The 17756-nt window shown below is 36.0% G+C and overlaps 2 protein-coding genes across 2 annotated transcripts; both read left to right on the top strand.

Annotated features, from left to right (window-relative positions):
- Positions 1 to 4144: 4144 nt before the first annotated feature.
- LOC108993836 (probable beta-1,3-galactosyltransferase 2) lies at positions 4145 to 14254 on the top strand. The gene is made up of 11 exons (XM_018968873.2): positions 4145 to 4604; positions 5178 to 5274; positions 5462 to 5526; positions 5608 to 5819; positions 5912 to 5975; positions 6481 to 6553; positions 6688 to 6808; positions 12930 to 13017; positions 13093 to 13218; positions 13299 to 13408; positions 13699 to 14254. The coding sequence occupies exons 1-11, from the start codon at positions 4492 to 4494 to the stop codon at positions 13845 to 13847; spliced, it is 1218 nt and encodes a 405-aa protein (XP_018824418.1). The 5' UTR covers positions 4145 to 4491; the 3' UTR covers positions 13848 to 14254.
- A 575-nt stretch (positions 14255 to 14829) lies between these two features.
- Positions 14830 to 16021, top strand: LOC108992310 (CASP-like protein 2D1). Its single transcript, XM_018966843.2, has 3 exons — positions 14830 to 15231; positions 15315 to 15426; positions 15584 to 16021. Exons 1-3 carry the CDS (start codon positions 15041 to 15043, stop codon positions 15845 to 15847), a joined length of 567 nt encoding a protein of 188 aa, XP_018822388.1. The 5' UTR covers positions 14830 to 15040; the 3' UTR covers positions 15848 to 16021.
- The last annotated feature ends 1735 nt before the right edge of the window (positions 16022 to 17756 follow it).

Here is a 17756-nt window from a genome sequence, read left to right on the forward strand (position 1 = left end):
GATTATAAAGCAAGCATTTGACAAACATAATAATTTATTTTACTCTTTAGATGAATACGAAAAAAGTCTATTTAAAGAGAAATAGGTAATATAAATACTTGCAAAAAAAAAAAAATTTATACTGTTTATTATTGTTGATGAACAGTAATATCAACAGTAATAAACAGTATATATATAGTAACTTTTAAGCATAAATGAACAGTTCATATATAACAGACTTTTAAGTATAGCCGGAGATATATATATATATATATATATATATAAAAGGGGCGCCGCCGGGTCATGCATGTCTGTTGACTGATAATTTATACGATAACTTCTCTAATCGTTTGGCGTGCAGAATATGGAAATCGATTTTAAAATAAAAACCATGTTTGGATCCTTCAACGATTTGCATGTATTAATTGACCATAACATCGAACCAAGTTCTTCTCAACCACCATCTGACAGCAGTTTAATTTCCCACTAGTTCACTTGAATGCGACTTTTCTAGATTATATATATCATATATCAGAGACAAAAGGTACATTATTAATTATATTTACAATATAATCTGATCAGCTCAAATGTTGCCCTTCAACTTCGACCTAATTTGGAGTACGGATGCTTACTGTATGATTCAGAAAAATCTGGCCTGCTTAAATATTTCAAGTAAAGTAGTACTAGCGCCTATTTCGAGTACTTTGTCCCCTTTTTTCTGTAATTGAAACTCAGCATGCAGTGTCGGTAAAGCTACAGCACCGATCGAGAGAGAGAGACGACAGAGCTCCAAGCTGCCATGGCCAAATGTTCCTAGCTAGCTTCAAGCTCGAACATCCCCCTCGGTTCTCTCTCTCTCTCTCTCTCTCTCTCTGGGTGTGATCTGCTTTTTTGAGTAATAATGATGCACGTATAATTCTTTTTACAACATTTGATAGATTATATAATACTAAATTGAGAATACTTATGTAAAACCATCTTACTTTTATAAATTATTTTATAAAAATATCTCTCAGTTAAAATAAAATTATGAAAATAGTTAAGTATATATGTGTATTATTTTCCTAATATTTTTAATCTTCTAGCTAGTCTCTATTACAATCATGTTGATCTTTTAATCAATTGCCATTCATCGACATCGATTTACATTATAACTTGCAAGTAACCTGTTATAACAAGTTAATTGGTTTTGGTTATATTAATTTTATATTTCTTGCCCTAATTTCTATTTAGTTGATGTGATCCATCCTTGGACGTTCTAGATCATACATATATATATATATGGTTATAATTATACGAATCAAGGCAAAACCATTTTAACCGGCCGACAATATTCCACCGGTGATGTTGCGTATATGACTAATCCAGAGAACATTTCTTTCGGTCTTTAGAATATAGCTAGTATCTTTTGCAAGTGTTTTGGTTTTGACATTTATGTAACTCCAAAGCCTTTTTCCCGTTTGTAAAACGTATTTTTTCGTCATGTTACGAAAAATGTTATCAATAAAATTAGAGTACATCATTCTTTCTTATAAATAAAATTAATAATCAAAGCCCATATAGTTAAGTTACATGACCTTAAACTTACGCATGCATTTCTATAAGAGTAATGTTGAATACGATTATAAGTTGTATTAGTTATGCACATTCCTTTTAAGAAAAAGTGAGATAAACTATTATTTATTTTATATATTAATAATAGAATAATCCTTAAATAATAGGTGTGACTGACGCAATATATATACTTAGATGACTCATCCATATTTTCTTCTATATACGAATGCAAGCTGCATCTTCCAAGTGAACCTAATTAAGTTATTTTAATTTACGCACGATGAAGGCCACTTTTTCTATACATGGCAATCCAGGATATATGAAAATAATATTGAATCTTGTCACAAAAAACATATTGGCCGTTATCTTGAAATCTACAGAAATATTAACCATTAAGGACGGCCTTATATATACGATATCTTCTTCGATATTTTTAGGATTCAAAACTTTGCCTTGAGATTTTTAAAAATTGGCATGATTGCGCTTTACTGTTTGATTACCTTATAATTATTAATGATGATCGTGACGTACGTAATTTCTGAATTTGGGTCCTCGGCAGTCCTTCAAAGCTTCATTTATTTTTTCAATTCATCTTGTCTCATTATTATAATTTTTTAAATAATACTATATACAATCTTTAAATAAAGACTATATTATAAGCTTAATTAATTTTATCTTTAAATTTTTTTAAAATTACAATAATATCTTTATCAAAATAATATTTTTTTTCATTTAATAAAGAGTTTGCACATGCAATCCTCAAATGGGAATTACAAATAAAATTTTTCATAAATTATCGTATAAAATAAAATAAACAATTTAATTTTTTCAAATCTCAAAATAAAAATAATATTAAAAAAATATATTTTATAATATTTTATTTATCTTTTAATTTTAATCTCAACTCATCTCATCTTATTTTATCTGTAAAAACAAACATTTAAATCAATGATCAAAGCACGTACAGTTGAGTTACGTGACTTTAGACTTACGCATGCATTTCTATAAAAGTAATGTCGGATACAATCATAAGTTGTATAAATATCGCACATTCTTTTTTTATAAAAAAAAAGTGAGATACATTATTAAAAAATTAATTTTATCATGTAGATCTCATACTTATTCTTTTTTTTTAAAAAATATATGACGTTTGCGCACACTATGACCACTACGATAATGCACAAAATAATATGGAACGAAGGCTAAGAAGATTCAAAAAGTTTAAAAATATTTAACACGTGAATAAGACAAAGACTACAACAAATTGATAACTAAATAAGGGGTTCTATTTAAATAGTGAAAATATTTTATTTCATCTCATTATTATAATTTTTTAAAATTTTTATATAAAATATAATAAACAATTTAACTTTTTCAAATCTTAAAATAATAATAATATTCTAATAATATTTTATTTAACATTCAACTTTTATCTAAAATTATCACATCTCATCTCACTATCCACACCGTACCTAAGTCAAGAAGTAGAAGCATGAATCAAGTACGTCGTAATTAGATGAACATATTCAAAGAATGAGATGGGCCATCGATGAGAGAGAAGAAAATACTTGGAGCTGTTTGAATATTAAAGATGAAATTAGATAATTTTAAATTAAAGTTAAAAGTTGAATAAAATATTATTATAATATTATTTTTTAATATTATTATTAATTTAAAATTTGAAAAAGTGAAATTGTTTATTATATTTTATATATAAATTTAAAAAAATTATAATAATAAAATAAGATAAATTAAGAATATTTTTTAATCCAAACGATTTACAGTAATTCACAAATTGAGATGAAAGGAATAGAATATTGTTTAATCCTTTTTTTTTTTAATGGGCATTGGGCCATATGCTGTTTAAACCGATATTATGGCTCTTCGTTTCTTTTGTATTAAAGTATGAGATGGGCCACGGTTGAGTGACATACAATGTATGCACAAATCTGTAGGAAGTTGGGCTTCTGACCTGTAAAATCCATTATTTGAGTCATGTTCTTTCCACGTGCTCCACGTGTACCCTTTCTATTTTTATAAATATAAAAAATGCTAGTTTGTCTCGCAAAAATATCCCTAGTATTTTCTTGTAATGTTTAAAAGAAGCTACTACTAATAAATTTATGTATTTCTTTTATTTAATATTTAAGAAAAAAGCAAAATGCGCTAAGGACACTATTAAACAAGTTAAATCAAGTAATTGGGTTGAAGATACAAATTAAAAAAAATGATTTAAAATACTAAAATATTAATGTTATTCGTTAAAGATAACAATAAAGAGATAAATGATAGTTTAATTATCTTAAAGAAAATAGTGCATAGTGGGCAGTGTGTCTCCTTGAGCTGTAAATTTTAGTTATAAATTATTATATTATAATATATCATGATATTGCGTCGATAATATATGGAAAATGCTAATTTATCCTTTTATTTGCAAAATCATTTTGACCGTTGGGGTATTTAAATTTTTTTAATTTTTTAATTTAATGATTAAGAAAATAATTTTTAATGTATTAGTATATTTTTTTTATTTTTTAAAAATATTTAAATATGTTAAAAAAATATAAAAATAATAAAAATAAAAAGATCACCTAGCTATTACAAGTTTCCGAAACATTACACGAATTCAACGCCACTGTCTAGCGTCCACCATCTTTTACATATTTTTTTCCCTTGGCGACCTCAATTCCACGCACCCCCCCCACCTTCTCGGTAACTTTTGTTTTGCAAAGCACCTTCTCTGCAACTACAATCGAGAGAGACATACGGACTGACAAGCATATGGAGCTGAAAATCCAAGAGACTGGGAGCGAGAGCGAGGCATAACCTGCGTCCAGGGCTGAGTTTGTGTGGCTTTGGTCTGACTCAGATCAACTGGGAAAGCTGACTTGGGATTTGAAATGGGTTTGGTTCTTTTTATCTATTGATTGGATAAAAAAGAAGGGGAAAGAGAGCACAATGTCTTGGAAGACCAGAGGAGTAGAGCCAGCTTCGAAGACTTTGGTATCTAGGAAATGGACTCTGCTGCTTTGCATTGGATGTTTCTGTGCTGGGATGTTATTCTCTGATAGGTATTCCTTCTGATTTGAATTTGCAATTTATTTCGTTACCTTTTCTCTGAGTTAGCAGATTTAATTGAAATTTGGTGAAGTGGGTAGCTTTGTTTATCTCGAACTTGTCATTTATCTTTTTAATTTTTAGGTTTGGTCATGGATTTACTATTTAGCTAGGTTGTTCTTTTTTTCTTTTGCTTTTGAGGTTCGGCAGGGTTATTTGGTAAGCTTAAAAAAGGGCTTCCTTTTCTAGTCCGAAGGAAGCTCTTTTTTTTCTTTATACTTTTAATTACCCAAAAAAAAAAAAAATAGCTTCCTTGGGAGGCTGCTATACTTTGCTATACAAGGACTACTTGGAGAGACGAAAATTCATTCTTTTGAAAGCATTACAAAATCACTGAGCTTAAATTTGCTTCCTTGTCTTTGTATGAATGACCTGTTACCATAGGAGATATTTCTGTTCCTTGATTACTTCGGGGATCTATACGCACCCCGCGTACTAGAGTTTCTTCGCATGTATATAATTTTTTTATCGTTTTATATTGGATTTTGTCTTCAGATGTATTCAAGTACTAACTATTATGGTTACAGAATGTGGATGGTTCCCGAAGTTAAAAGTATATCAAGGACAACAAGGATTGAAGATGAAAAGCAAAATTTAGTTTCAGAGGGTTGTGAGTCAAGAATTGTGAGTACATTTGTTCAAATAGACTGACAACTTTATTGTTGCCATCTACTTACGGCCAACAATTAAGCAAGGACAACTATGTTTTTACTGTTTTAATTTTGTGCTTGCGCTTATTTTAGCTTTTCAGCACCTTCACGAAAAGGTTTTTTGGCTTATTAACATGTTGGCCATCTTTGGTTTTCATCAGAAGGATGGAAAGCATGAATCTAAGAACATCCTAGGGGAAGTTTCAAGGACTCACAATGCTATCCAGTAAGCAATTTTGGAGCCTCTTATGTATAGTTTTCTATTAAATATTGGAAATTTAATCTTGTGGCTGCATACAAAATGCAGAGCATTGGATAAAACAATCTCTAATTTAGAGATGGAATTAGCTGCTGCAAGGTCTGCACAGGAATCAATTCACATCAGTTCTCAGATATCGGAGGATGTTAAAATTTCTGAATCAAGAGGGAAAAGAAAATACTTGATGGTTATAGGCATCAATACTGCTTTTAGTAGCCGCAAACGAAGAGACTCAGTACGCGAGACTTGGATGCCCCAAGGTATGTGGATCGTTTACCCACATTTTGTTAGTTTTCTTTTTTGCATTATTTTTTTTGGAATTTGATCAATCCTTACTTTAATATGAAATCAGTTGATAAAAGAAAGAAGCTTGAGGAAGAGAAGGGAATTGTAATCCGGTTTGTCATAGGTCACAGGTGGGTACTTAATATGATTGTAAATATGGTTTTGGCTATACACTTCTTTTTTTCGTCCATTTTTTCTTTATAAGCTTTTATGAACTTTATGGTATTTCTATCAAGAAGATTATGAAACTTGATTCTTTGCCTTATCACTATCTCAATCATGGCATAGATTTAACACTCTGATTGAAGAAACTCTTTTCGTGAAAATGATATTGTGGAAACTACGAGGTTTGTTAGCAAAAAAAAAGTAGAACTATAAATTATTTGTTTATTTAAAGTTCCTGTATGAGTCCATAAGTCCTTTGATCTATCACCACATATAGTCACATGATCTATCTCCTCTTGTTCACATCAATAATGATTCAGATATAGTACCCTCAAGTTTGGAACTCTTGCTATTTTAACAGATGGAATTTGTTACTATTGATTCACAAATAGCACTCTCATATTCAAAACTCTTGTTATTTTAACGGATGGAGTTTGATATATTCTCTCTCGTTTCCCATTCTATTGATAGTGCCACATCAGGTGGTATCCTTGATAAAGCTATCGAAGCTGAGGACAAAAGGCATGGGGATTTGTTGAGGCTGGTAGTGCTCTTCTCTCTGTTATTCTCAACTGTCCCTGTTGATCTTCTGTTTGACACTAAAGTCCTCAGTTCTTGTTGGAGCTTAAGAACCAGCTAACTGCACTGTTTTGTTTTATAAAACTCTCATGGGAGCAGGACCATGTTGAAGGTTACCTTGAATTGTCAGCCAAGACGAAGATATACTTTGCCACTGCTGTTGCTTTGTGGGATGCAGATTTTTATGTCAAAGTTGATGATGATGTACATGTAAATATAGGTAAAGAAGCAATGTATTTTCCAGTTATCCCTGTTGCTGTACATGTAGAATATTTTTTTTTTTTCTTAAAAAAAGTACAGAATGGTGCTTAGTTTTATTTTTATTTTTATTTTTTCGTGTTAATTGTTTTGAGTAGAAGTAAAATGTCCATGTATTTCTGCTAATCGAAGTTTTGCTATGTGGTTTGCATCTATAAAAGTAGCCTAAAGATTCATGTTTATACATTAAAGCCTTTCAGTCTCTTTAGAATGACAATATTGTGATGTAAAGCGGTGTGTTTGCATGGCCATCAATAACAGCAAAATAGTTTTGTTGCTGGAATAGATATTGAAAAGGACTCATCAAAGTTAAGGATTTTCTTAGTACAAAATCATCCTTTCTTAGAATGCTTGTTCATCTTATCTCTAGAGGAGTGCTTGTCCAGCCAAATTGCTTGTTCAGAAGTAAGTTCTTGAGTTTTTCCTTTTCCTAAGATGGGCAACAAGGTTGGTTCACTGTCAGTTTTGCTGCCTTATTAGTTTTTCCGTGAGACTGTTATTGTGATAAGGAAAGATGGGTGTTGTGAAACACTTATTTGTAGAAAATAAGATGTTCATCTTATCTCTAGAGGGGGGGAAACTGTTTTCGTATTACTGAAAGAGGTAGGAAGTTTTCAAAGGTGTTATCTTTTAGTATTCCTTGCTCCCGCTGGCTAGCAAACACGATGGAGGAGTGCTATTTTGCAGAGGGAAGAAAGGAGTTTTACAAGACTTTTTGAGCTGGGTCTATGGTATTAGTTGCTCATCGGCGTGTTAACTCTTTTGAGTTTTACCTGGAAGTAACTGAATACGGTGGTCATGGCCGTCGAGGAATGCTGGTGTTTCCGGCAGGGATGGAAGGTCAGGGGTGGAAGAACCTGTCCATGGATATGAAGCTTATGCTATCATGCTCCTCTAAGGTTCAGGCAGTGGGTCAGGAAGGGGGGAAGGGGAAAGAGGGGGGTGGGCAAGTCAAGTCCTATGCTGAGGCTACTCGTGGAGGTAGAGAAGGCAGGGTGGTGGTGCATGGCAGTATGTGTCAAAAGGTGGCTTCTCAATTTGGAGAAAGGGGGTGCAGGGGAGTGCTCTCAGGCAGTTGGAGCTGTTATGTCAAGCCCCTGTACGTTGGAAAAGGAGGAACATATGACCCTTTTTGAGATAAAACAGGATTTGAAAGGTGTGAAGGGTGAACTCAGTAATCTGAAGAAGGCTATTGAAGCGCTGGTAGGAAATGTGGACCTGGGCCTAGGAGTGGGCTTGGGTCATTAGGGTGCTGGGTTAAGGCTGAAAGCCAAGATGGGCCTAGGCAGGTCAAGCAAGGCCCAACCCAAGTGGAGGCGGCGCCTCAAGAGGGTTGGGCCTTCTCCAGTAAAGGGCTCGAAAGCCTCTGGGTCAAAAGCCATTGGGTGGTGTGGGCTTTCTCCAGTGAAGGGCTCGAAAGCCACTGGGCCATTGACAATTATCGACGACTTGGCGCTGTCATCTTCAGGGATTGCCTCCGGCGACACCTGCGACGGAATTTTAGTGTCGGAAGTGTTCTCGGTTACAGAGGAAGGTGCATTTCAGAGGGGTATGTCTTCGGGAGATTTCTTGACTCGTGGGTGGCACAGAAGGGTGCGGATGGACCACTCTAGGTTGCCTCCACTCATCACGACGGCATTAACGACGTCGCCGGCGTCTATGGGAGTTTTGAGCCAGCTCGAAGCTTCAGAGGAGGCCACTGGTTTCTCATCGGAAGGATCAGTGTCCTCTGGGTTGGGACAGAAGGGTGCGACGGTCCCCTCTGGGGTGCCTCCAGCCATCTCGATGGTGCTAAAGTCGTCGTAGGCGTCTGTGAAAGTTGCTATTCCACAAGAGGTCACAGAGGAGAGGATGGGTGAGTTGTTGGGTGGGTTGAAACACTGTGAAAATTCACAGAACTTGACAGAGGTGTTGTCTGGGCCATCCCTGTCATCTTCAACTTCACAGACACTATGTATGGCTCTGGAACCTTCTTCAGCTGCCGTGAAACCCACGTTGGAGGACCATCACAGTGCGGGTAGCTTGGGTAATCTAGAGGATAGTGCATTGGAAGGTATTCTGGTAGTTTGTGAGTCTATAAATGGAGTGGAGAGGGCAGGTGCACTGCTGAGGGGTTAGAACCCACTCCTCTGAACTCTTTTCATCCTAGGGTCTCAAGTTGGGTAATCCAAAAAGCCATGGAAATCAAACATATTGTTGGGATTACATGCGTGGGTTTTGATGATGAATTTTTGGCATTACTCACAGCTGTTGAAGCTGCAAATACACCAACTAAAGCTAGTCCCTCACAGGCTTTGGGCAAAAAAAGAGATAGAGAACTCAAGAGGCATATATGGGATATGAATGATGAGGGAGGGGAGCGAACTTCTTCTCGGGGGCGTGGGAAGGGAAGGGCATCGATGGTTTTGTTATGAAGCCAAAAATTATATCTTGGAATATAAAGGGGTTGAATGAGCAGGCTAAACAACTATTAATCAGAAACTTACTCCGACAATGGCAGGGTGATATCATTTGCTTGCAAGAGACCAAATTAGAACTAATTACAAGGCAAATAATTCGTAGTTTGTGGAGAGGGCATCATGTTGGGTGGTCGTATCTACCTTCCAAAGGTGTCTCGGGTCGTGTTCTTATCATGTTCGATAAAAGAGTGGTGGAAAGAGTAGAGGAATGTGTGGGTGAATTCACTGTGGCATGCTCCTTTGTAAATGTAGAAGATGGGTTTTGTTGGGCATTTGCAGGTGTATACGGTCCTTTAGAAAGAAGCTTATTGTAGGAAGAGTTGGTTGGAAACATTAGTTGGTGGGATGTACCAAGTTGTATAGGAGGTGACTTCAACGTATCTCGCTTCCCAAATGAACGATTAGGTACATCCCACATAACTCCCGCTATGAGGGAATTCTCTAATTTTATTTTAGAACAGGAGCTTATGGATATTCTACTAACGGGAGGCTTATATACTTGGTCCAATACTCGAGATCTCCCTTCTTGGTCGAGAATCGATAGATTTTTGTTAACCTCAGAATGGGAATCACACTTTCCGGATGTAATTCAAAGACGCTTATCGAGAGTTTGTTCTGATCATTTCCCTATCCTTTTGGATTGTGGAGGCATCCAATGAGGTAGAAGGTATTTCAAATTTGAAAATATGTGGCTTAAATCTGACGGTTTTGTAGACAAGGTCAGGCAATGGTGATCTTCGTATGAGTTCCAAGGATCTCCAAGCTACATTCTGGCAAGGAAACTAAAAGTGCTGAAATATGATTTGAAGATATGGAATGAATAAGTGTTTGGCAATATTGTATCACAGCAACGTTCCCTTATGGAGGAGTTACAGGGCCTAGAGGGAGAGGAGGAGGCAAGAATTCTTAATGAAGCTGAAAAAGTTCGCAAGAGACAGGTAGTTACAAATCTTGAACGAGTGTTACTAATGGAAAAGACCTCTTGGAGACAGAAATTCAGGACTTTATGGCTTAAGGAGGGGGATAGATGTACAAAGTTCTTTCATAGGGTGGCTAATTCGCATCGGAGGATCAATGCTATAGATACTTTGATGGTTGATGGTGTAGTTTTCTCGGATCAGCCAAGTATTGAGGAGCACTTGGTACAGTATTATGAACATCTTCTATCCGAACAACAATCTTGGAGACCATTAGCAGATGGGTTGACGTTCTCAGTCTTAGACCAACAGTGTGCAGGGTGGATGGAGAGGCCTTTTGAAGAAGAAGAAGTATGCAAAGTTGTCCATGGTATGGCTAGTGATAAGGCCCCAGGTCATGATGGTTTTACTATGGGTTTCTTTCAAACCTATTGGGAGGTGATTAAGGGTGATCTTATGCGGGTTTTTCGAGAGTTCCATTATTATGCTAGTTTTGAAAGAAGCCTCAATGCCACCTTAGCACTCATACCTAAAAAGGTGGAGTCAGTGGATGTTCGTGATTATCGTCCTATTAGCCTTGTGACAGGGGTCTACAAGATTCTCTCCAAAGTGATAGCAAATCGACTGAGTACGGTGATGGAAAAGTTAATTTCGAAGCCACAAAACGCATTTGTCAAAGGTAGACAAATTCTAGACTTAGTTCTAATTGCAAATGAAGTTTTGGATGGACGCCTCAAATCTCGGGAACTTGGGTTAATTTGCAAATTAGATATGGAAAAAGCATATGATCATGTTAACTGGAAATTTCTGCTCTATTTACTTGCAAGATGCGGTTTTGGAGAGAGATTGATGAAATGGATAGAGTTTTGTATCTCAACAGTACGATTCTCTATTTTGGTGAATGGTTCTCCAGCGGGCTTCTTTGACTCCTCCCGTGGGTTGAGGCAGGGAGATCCACTATCTCCATTACTATTCCTATTTGTCATGGAAGCCCTCAGTAAGATGATTGTAGGGCTTAAGGAATGTGGTTTTCTCCACGATTTCTCGGTGGGGGATGGTAATTTCGACTCTCTTGATATTTCTCATTTGTTGTTTGTTGATGATACTCTTATATTCTGTGGAGCAAATCTTGGAAATATCCAATCTTTGAGGGCCCTACTTCTTTGCTTCGATGTGGTTTCGGGTTTGAAAGTTAATCTGTCAAAGTCTGAGATGGTGCTAGTGGGAAATGTTCCTGATGTGGCAACTCTAGCCTCTCTTTTGGGATGTAAGGTATTCTCTTTACCCCTTCAGTATCTTGGATTACCATTGGGTGCCTCCTTTAAATCAAAGCAGATTTGGAATCCTATGGTTGAAAAGGTGGAGCGTAGGCTGGCATCTTGGAAGAGATTGTATTTATCCAAAGGTGGCAGGCTTACATTGATCAAAAGTACTCTTTCTAACCTTCCCACCTGCTTTTTGTCTCTGTTCCCACTCCCAGCAAAGATTGCCAACCGTATTGAGAAGTTAGAACATGATTTCTTGTGGAGTGGTTTGGGGGACGAATTCAAGTTCTATCGGGCGGTTGGTGCTCGAAAGAGGTACATGGTCCATATGGGGTAGGGTTGTGGAAAAACCTTAGGAAGGGTTGGGAGACTTTCAAGAGATATATACATACTGGGGTGGGCGATGGCTCTCGCGTAAGATTTTGGTATGATAGATGGTGTGGTGAACGCTGTCTTAAAGACACTTTCCCCGCCATTTTTGAGTTAGCACGAGTAAAAGATGCAGCGATAGCGGACATTTTGGCTTTTTCTAATGGCTCCCCTCAATGGAATGTGGACTTCATTAGGGTAGCCCATGATTGGGAGATTGAGGTTATTTTGGACTTCTATGCAGCTTTATATTCAGTACGTATGACAGAGGGTACGATGGATAGGATGTTTTGGAGCCCTTCCAAAAAAGGTAGATTCACGGTCCATTCATTTCACATAGTTTTATTGAATCAGTGCAGGCTCTCATTCCCATGGAAGAGCATATGGCAAACCAAAGTTCCTTCAAAGGCAGCTTTTTTTGTTTGGACAGCAACTTTGGACAAAATTCTCACCACGAATAATCTAAGGAAACGGCGATTAACGGTATTAGACTGGTGTTATATGTGCAAGAAAGATGGAGAATCTGTTGATCATTTGTTTCTACATTGCGAGGTGGCTAGGACCCTGTGGGCTGATTTTCTTACGTGACTTGGTTTATCAGGGGTTATGCCCGGTAGATTGGTGGATTTTCTAGCATGCTGGAGAGGTCTTCGTGGAAACACACAAGTTGCAGCAATATGGAAAATGGTCCCTATATGTATGTGTTGGTGTATTTGGCGGGAGCCAAATGATAGAAGTTTCGAAAACCAAGAGAGAACAATGGAGGAGCTTAAACGTTTTTTCTTTAAAACTTTGTTTTCTTGGGTGGGGGCTATTGTTTGTAATGGACTCAATGTTCATGACTTTCTTCTTACAGTTGTACAGTTATAGATAGGTATTTCACATGTATACTTCCTGTGTACTTGGACTTTGTCTATTACTATGAATAAAACTTCTTGATTACTTATAAAAAAAAAAAAAGTTTGTTCATGAGGCTGCTAGATGTTCCTGTCCTTATGGTCTTGATTATCACCGTGTAAAATCTTGGTTTCTGTCTTTGAACACATTTTCTTACTTCAAATCATGTTTTGCAGCAACACTTGGTGCAACTTTGGCTAGACATCAGTCAAATCCCAGGGTGTATATTGGATGCATGAAATCTGGTCCAGTCCTTGCTCAAAAGTGAGTCTTGATGTTTGTTTGGATGGTTAGTCATTTAAAACTTGAAATAATTATTTCATGGTACATTATCAACAGGGGTGTGAGATACCATGAACCTGAGTATTGGAAATTTGGTGAGGAGGGAAACAAGTATTTCCGTCATGCTACGGGGCAGCTATATGCTATTTCAAAAGATTTGGCAACTTATATATCAATCAACCAGTAAGTTCTGATGTGTTGCTAATCTTTTCGTCCGAAGTCTATCTACCTAACTTGTTTCTCTTGGAATGACTATCATCTAGGCATGTGCTACACAAGTACGTTAATGAAGATGTTTCCATGGGTTCATGGTTCATTGGATTGGATGTAGAGCATATTGATGACCGGAGATTATGTTGCGGTACACCACCTGGTAATTACATAAATATATGCATCTATTAAGTCTATAAATGTGGGAATGCGTGCATGTGTGTTCATCAATTTCTATGACAATTGTTTTGTTAGTTTTGATAAACAGGTGGAGGTAACAAGCATCCGACTTAGCAACAGCTCTATCATTATGTATCATGCGTTCAGAATGGCATTTGTGTGCATGTGTTTGACAGCTTGCTTGTGTGTGCATCATGTTGTACAAGATGGAAGAAACATTTCTTGCAGAATATTTAACTTAAAAAAGTTTCTTGTTGCTAATTATCACCACAGATTGCGAGTGGAAGGCTCAGGCAGGCAACATATGTGTTGCTTCATTTGATTGGAGCTGCAGTGGAATTTGCAAGTCTGTTGAGAGGATCAAGGAGGTTCACCGGCGGTGTGGAGAAGGTGAGAATGCTTTGTGGAATGCAGAGTTATAACAGATGACGGTTCTTCCAAACTCGAGACGAAGCAAATGCATGGCATGAGTCTTCTCAGAAAATGTTTGCTACTCGAAGATGCAAATGAGATGGACAGATACCGGAAGGGGAAAGGGGGGTGGGGGGGAGGTATAAGGAAGTTGTTTTCTTTTTCCTGGATTCTACTCCATTTTTAGATTATGAGAGAGATCCAATAGCAAAACTAAAAGAGAGAATGTACATTCTTTAATTGCGGGGAGGGCCAATTTATAAGTTTGCCATGGCCGGTGTAGTTCCATAATAAGTATCTATTTGGGATATCATCTGCTGCCTGTCGCTAAATTTATTAGGGAATTTTCTGTTTGTAGTTTTGATGGCTTTGGTCCCCTTTTTGATGATTGCAAGAAAAATGAGATCCAATCTTGCTATGCTCTTTCCCTGATGCTGAAAGTGAAGATTCACCAAGCAAGTCGTGATTGCATTTCCGGTAATTTGACTCGTATGACTCAATCGAAGAATGGACTTTCGAGCTAATCCAGTTTGTTAATTATATAAAATAAAAAAATTCTATTCTCAAGCGGCTGTGTATCTTGCTAGTGTCATTAAATATAAACGACGCAGAAGCTTTTTTAACCGATGCCACCATTTGCCGTGGCCTTACAAATCTTGATTATAAAAACGTTCTCCTGGTATTATATGAAGGGTTTGGCGACATGTTTAAGAAAAGGTTAAGAAAATATAATCCTCACCAACTCCCAGCAAGATTTCTAGAGCTCCCACGGCCACGTTACAAAACCCAAAATCTGAGTGAAATGGTTGCCCTGTACCAACTAATTCATGCCTTGTTTTGCTGGGTTGAGTCTAGATGATGACAAAAATCATTTAAGGAATAGTAGTTTTCGAAACTTAGCCCTGCCTTCCCTTCGATTATTTTGAGTCTTGAATCGCTAAAAAGCGAATCTTGAAGCTATATATGTGGAATCAATCGTGCAGTTCGGCCAGATAATCCCAAACAAAAAATACCATCATTCCTAGACTGAAAAAGCAAGCCCCCACCACTTATCACGCTTCCCACTCTCTCTCTTCCACGCCTGAGGAGGATTAGACTTATCCCCACAACGCCATTTCAGTTTAACAACATCCTCATCTCTCTTCTTGCCCTCGGGTTCTTTTTAGTGTTAAAACAAGTGAAGTGGACTTCTCTATATTCAATAATGAGATCAGATCTTGACGCCAATGCACCCAACTCCATTGACGACGACCTCCCAAAGCTTAAGTTCCTAGACTGTTCTCTTAGAGTCTGTGCAATTCCTCTTAGTGCTGCAACCATCTGGCTGACTGTGACAAATCGGCAGGATAATAGCAGCTATGGGAAACTGGAGTTCAGCAATATTGTCGGCCTCCAGTAAGGAATACTTCAAAGTATATATTCCCACAATTTACCATGTTTTCTTTGTTCCATCTTTCTAATGGAGTTATGTTATTCAGGTACATGGTTTGCATCAGTGCTATTTGTGCTTGTTATTCTTTTATTGCTGCTATTTCCTTGTGGGTCAGAGGCTTGGTAGCGAAAGCTTGGCTCTTCTTTGTCTCCGACCAGGTTTAATTACCCCCACTCCATTCACGGAATTTCTTTATTCCTACATAAATTTTGGCATTTTAAAACATTCCATACAGATTGAAGAAAAAATAAACATTGAAATCTTCAAAAAATGTTCTAATAGCAATTTTCTTTTGCAATTCTTTTTCTGGTGCAGATTGTAGCTTACTTATTAGTCACATCCGGGGCAGCAGTGTTGGAGATACTGTACTTAGCCTACAATGGTGACAGAGAAATCACATGGAGTGAAGCCTGTAGTTCCTACGGAAGGTTTTGCAGTAGAATGAAGCTAGCTTTAATTCTCCATGCCTTGGCTCTTTGGTGCTTCATTGTTCTCGCTATAATCTCAGCTTATAGGACTTTTATCATGTTTGAGCCTCCTTGCCTCCCTTCTAAAGAGGCGGAAGAAGAAATAGCTTAATACTCCTTTGAGTGGTTTTCTTGGGCACTCGGCTCTTAGAACAGCTGGATTTCCAATGGGTACTATATACATATATGTTTCTTTGTAATGAAATAATGAGTGTGATATTCAGAAACAATGCCAAACTGATCTCATGTTGTTGAAGAAATAATAAACAAACTCGTTATTGTGTGATCCTGATTCTGCACTACTTATTGTCCATTGGTTTTTAATTTCATTGGCTTCCCTGTTCAGCATACTTGCAGAGAAGGGAATTTCGTTGCTGATGGATTAGTCAAGTTGGTTAGTTGCCTCTGGCTGCAATGAAAATTTCTTTTTATGCTGAGCAGTTGCCTCGAGAAGTTCTTGGGAATTCCAGATTGGATGGTGCAGGAATACCACGGTTTAGACATGTTGTACTGTGGTGTTGCTCATGTTCTCACCCTCTTGAGAACTTCATATAGTTTCCTGAATCTTTCAGAAAAAATGAAAAAAAAAAAAAATCCGTTTGAATTGAAAAGTGATTATAACTCATATAATAATTATAATTTTTTTAAATTTTTACACAAAATATAATAAACAATTCAATTTTTTTAAATCTCAAAATAATAATAATATTAAAAAATAATATTTTATTCAATTTTCATCTTAACTCTCAATCCTAACGGAACGTAAATCTTTCAAACTATTTCTATAATATCTTTTTAAGTTTCAAAAGTGCTCTCAGTCACTTCGGTGTTTGTAGCTCTGAAATGTGGCAAGAATTAGAATGCTTTGAACCTCACACAACCCTCCTCGTCAAAAACAAAAAGAGATAAATGTGAAAGGGTTTGGGTAAAGAAATCCTGCATTTCAACCTCACCTACCACACCAACAAAAAGCAGCCCACCCAGCTGCCTCTCCTTTTTCCCTTTTTCAATCTATTTATTATTATGGTTACTATTGACATGATGACGGATTAACATTATATTATCTTTTCTTATCATCGGTTTAATGCCCTTGTATTTTCGACAATAATCTGTTTTATGATTTTTTTTTATAGATATTTATTAATGGAACTTGGGCCATAGAGCGGCGGCTTTAACTGATATTGCCGTCTATTCTTCTAGGATGTATACATTATCTTACGTAGGGATGAATATGGTCTACAGTCATATAATACAAATAAGGATTAAGATCCACTCTAGATTATCTGCAGGAATAAGATGCCTAATTTAAGGAGAGAAATATATGTGAACCAACTAATATTTAAGAGAAATGATATTTACAGTCATAAAATACGTAAGCGTCGCGCATTTATTTTAAAAAAATGAGTAAATATGAGACGAACATTAAAAAATTAATTATTTTATAGTAAATCTCATTTTTTTTAAAAATGAATATGTACTACTTGCAAAACTCATAAATGTATATAGCATCACTCAATATTTAATGATGTCTCAATCTAATTAGATGAGAACAATGAAGCATCACTCAATCTAACGTTTGGGTGTTGAAAAGTGTTGAGAAGTGTTGAGAATGTTTGTGAATAGTTATAAATAGAGATTATAGTGAGTTTGTGGGTCCCATTGAGAATATTTTGAATTGTTTGGATGTGTGAAGTATGTTGAGTTGTTGACTTTTGAGTAGGTAGTTGAAAAATGTGTGGGTCCCATAAATATTATAGTGATTTTATTTTTAGTAATAAATATTATAATGATTTTATTATAGTGATTTTTTAATATTAATAAATATTGTAGTGATTTTATTTTACTTTTATATATAATAATGATAAATAGTATAATGATTTTATTTTTAATTTATATATAATTGTGATAAATATTATAATGATTTTATTTATATATATATAATAGTTATAAATATTATAGTAATGTTATTTTTTATTTATATATTATAGTGATTTTATTTTTAATTTATATATAATAGTGAT

This window comes from Juglans regia, chromosome 9 (genome assembly GCF_001411555.2).
Source record: "Juglans regia cultivar Chandler chromosome 9, Walnut 2.0, whole genome shotgun sequence".
NCBI lineage: Eukaryota > Viridiplantae > Streptophyta > Magnoliopsida > Fagales > Juglandaceae > Juglans > Juglans regia.

What these genes read in the sequence shown, in the direction of transcription:
- LOC108993836 (XM_018968873.2), top strand. Translation starts at nt 4,492, where the DNA reads ATGTCTTGGAAGACCAGAGGAGTAGAGCCAGCTTCGAAGACTTTGGTA. An exon ending in AGGACTCACAATGCTATCCA is followed by an intron (nt 5,527 to 5,607) that starts GTAAGCAATTTT and finishes TACAAAATGCAG; the next exon opens with AGCATTGGATAAAACAATCT. An exon ending in TGATGTACATGTAAATATAG is followed by an intron (nt 6,809 to 12,929) that starts GTAAAGAAGCAA and finishes CATGTTTTGCAG; the next exon opens with CAACACTTGGTGCAACTTTG.
- LOC108992310 (XM_018966843.2), top strand. Translation starts at nt 15,041, where the DNA reads ATGAGATCAGATCTTGACGCCAATGCACCCAACTCCATTGACGACGAC. An exon ending in AGCAATATTGTCGGCCTCCA is followed by an intron (nt 15,232 to 15,314) that starts GTAAGGAATACT and finishes TATGTTATTCAG; the next exon opens with GTACATGGTTTGCATCAGTG. An exon ending in TCTTCTTTGTCTCCGACCAG is followed by an intron (nt 15,427 to 15,583) that starts GTTTAATTACCC and finishes TTTCTGGTGCAG; the next exon opens with ATTGTAGCTTACTTATTAGT.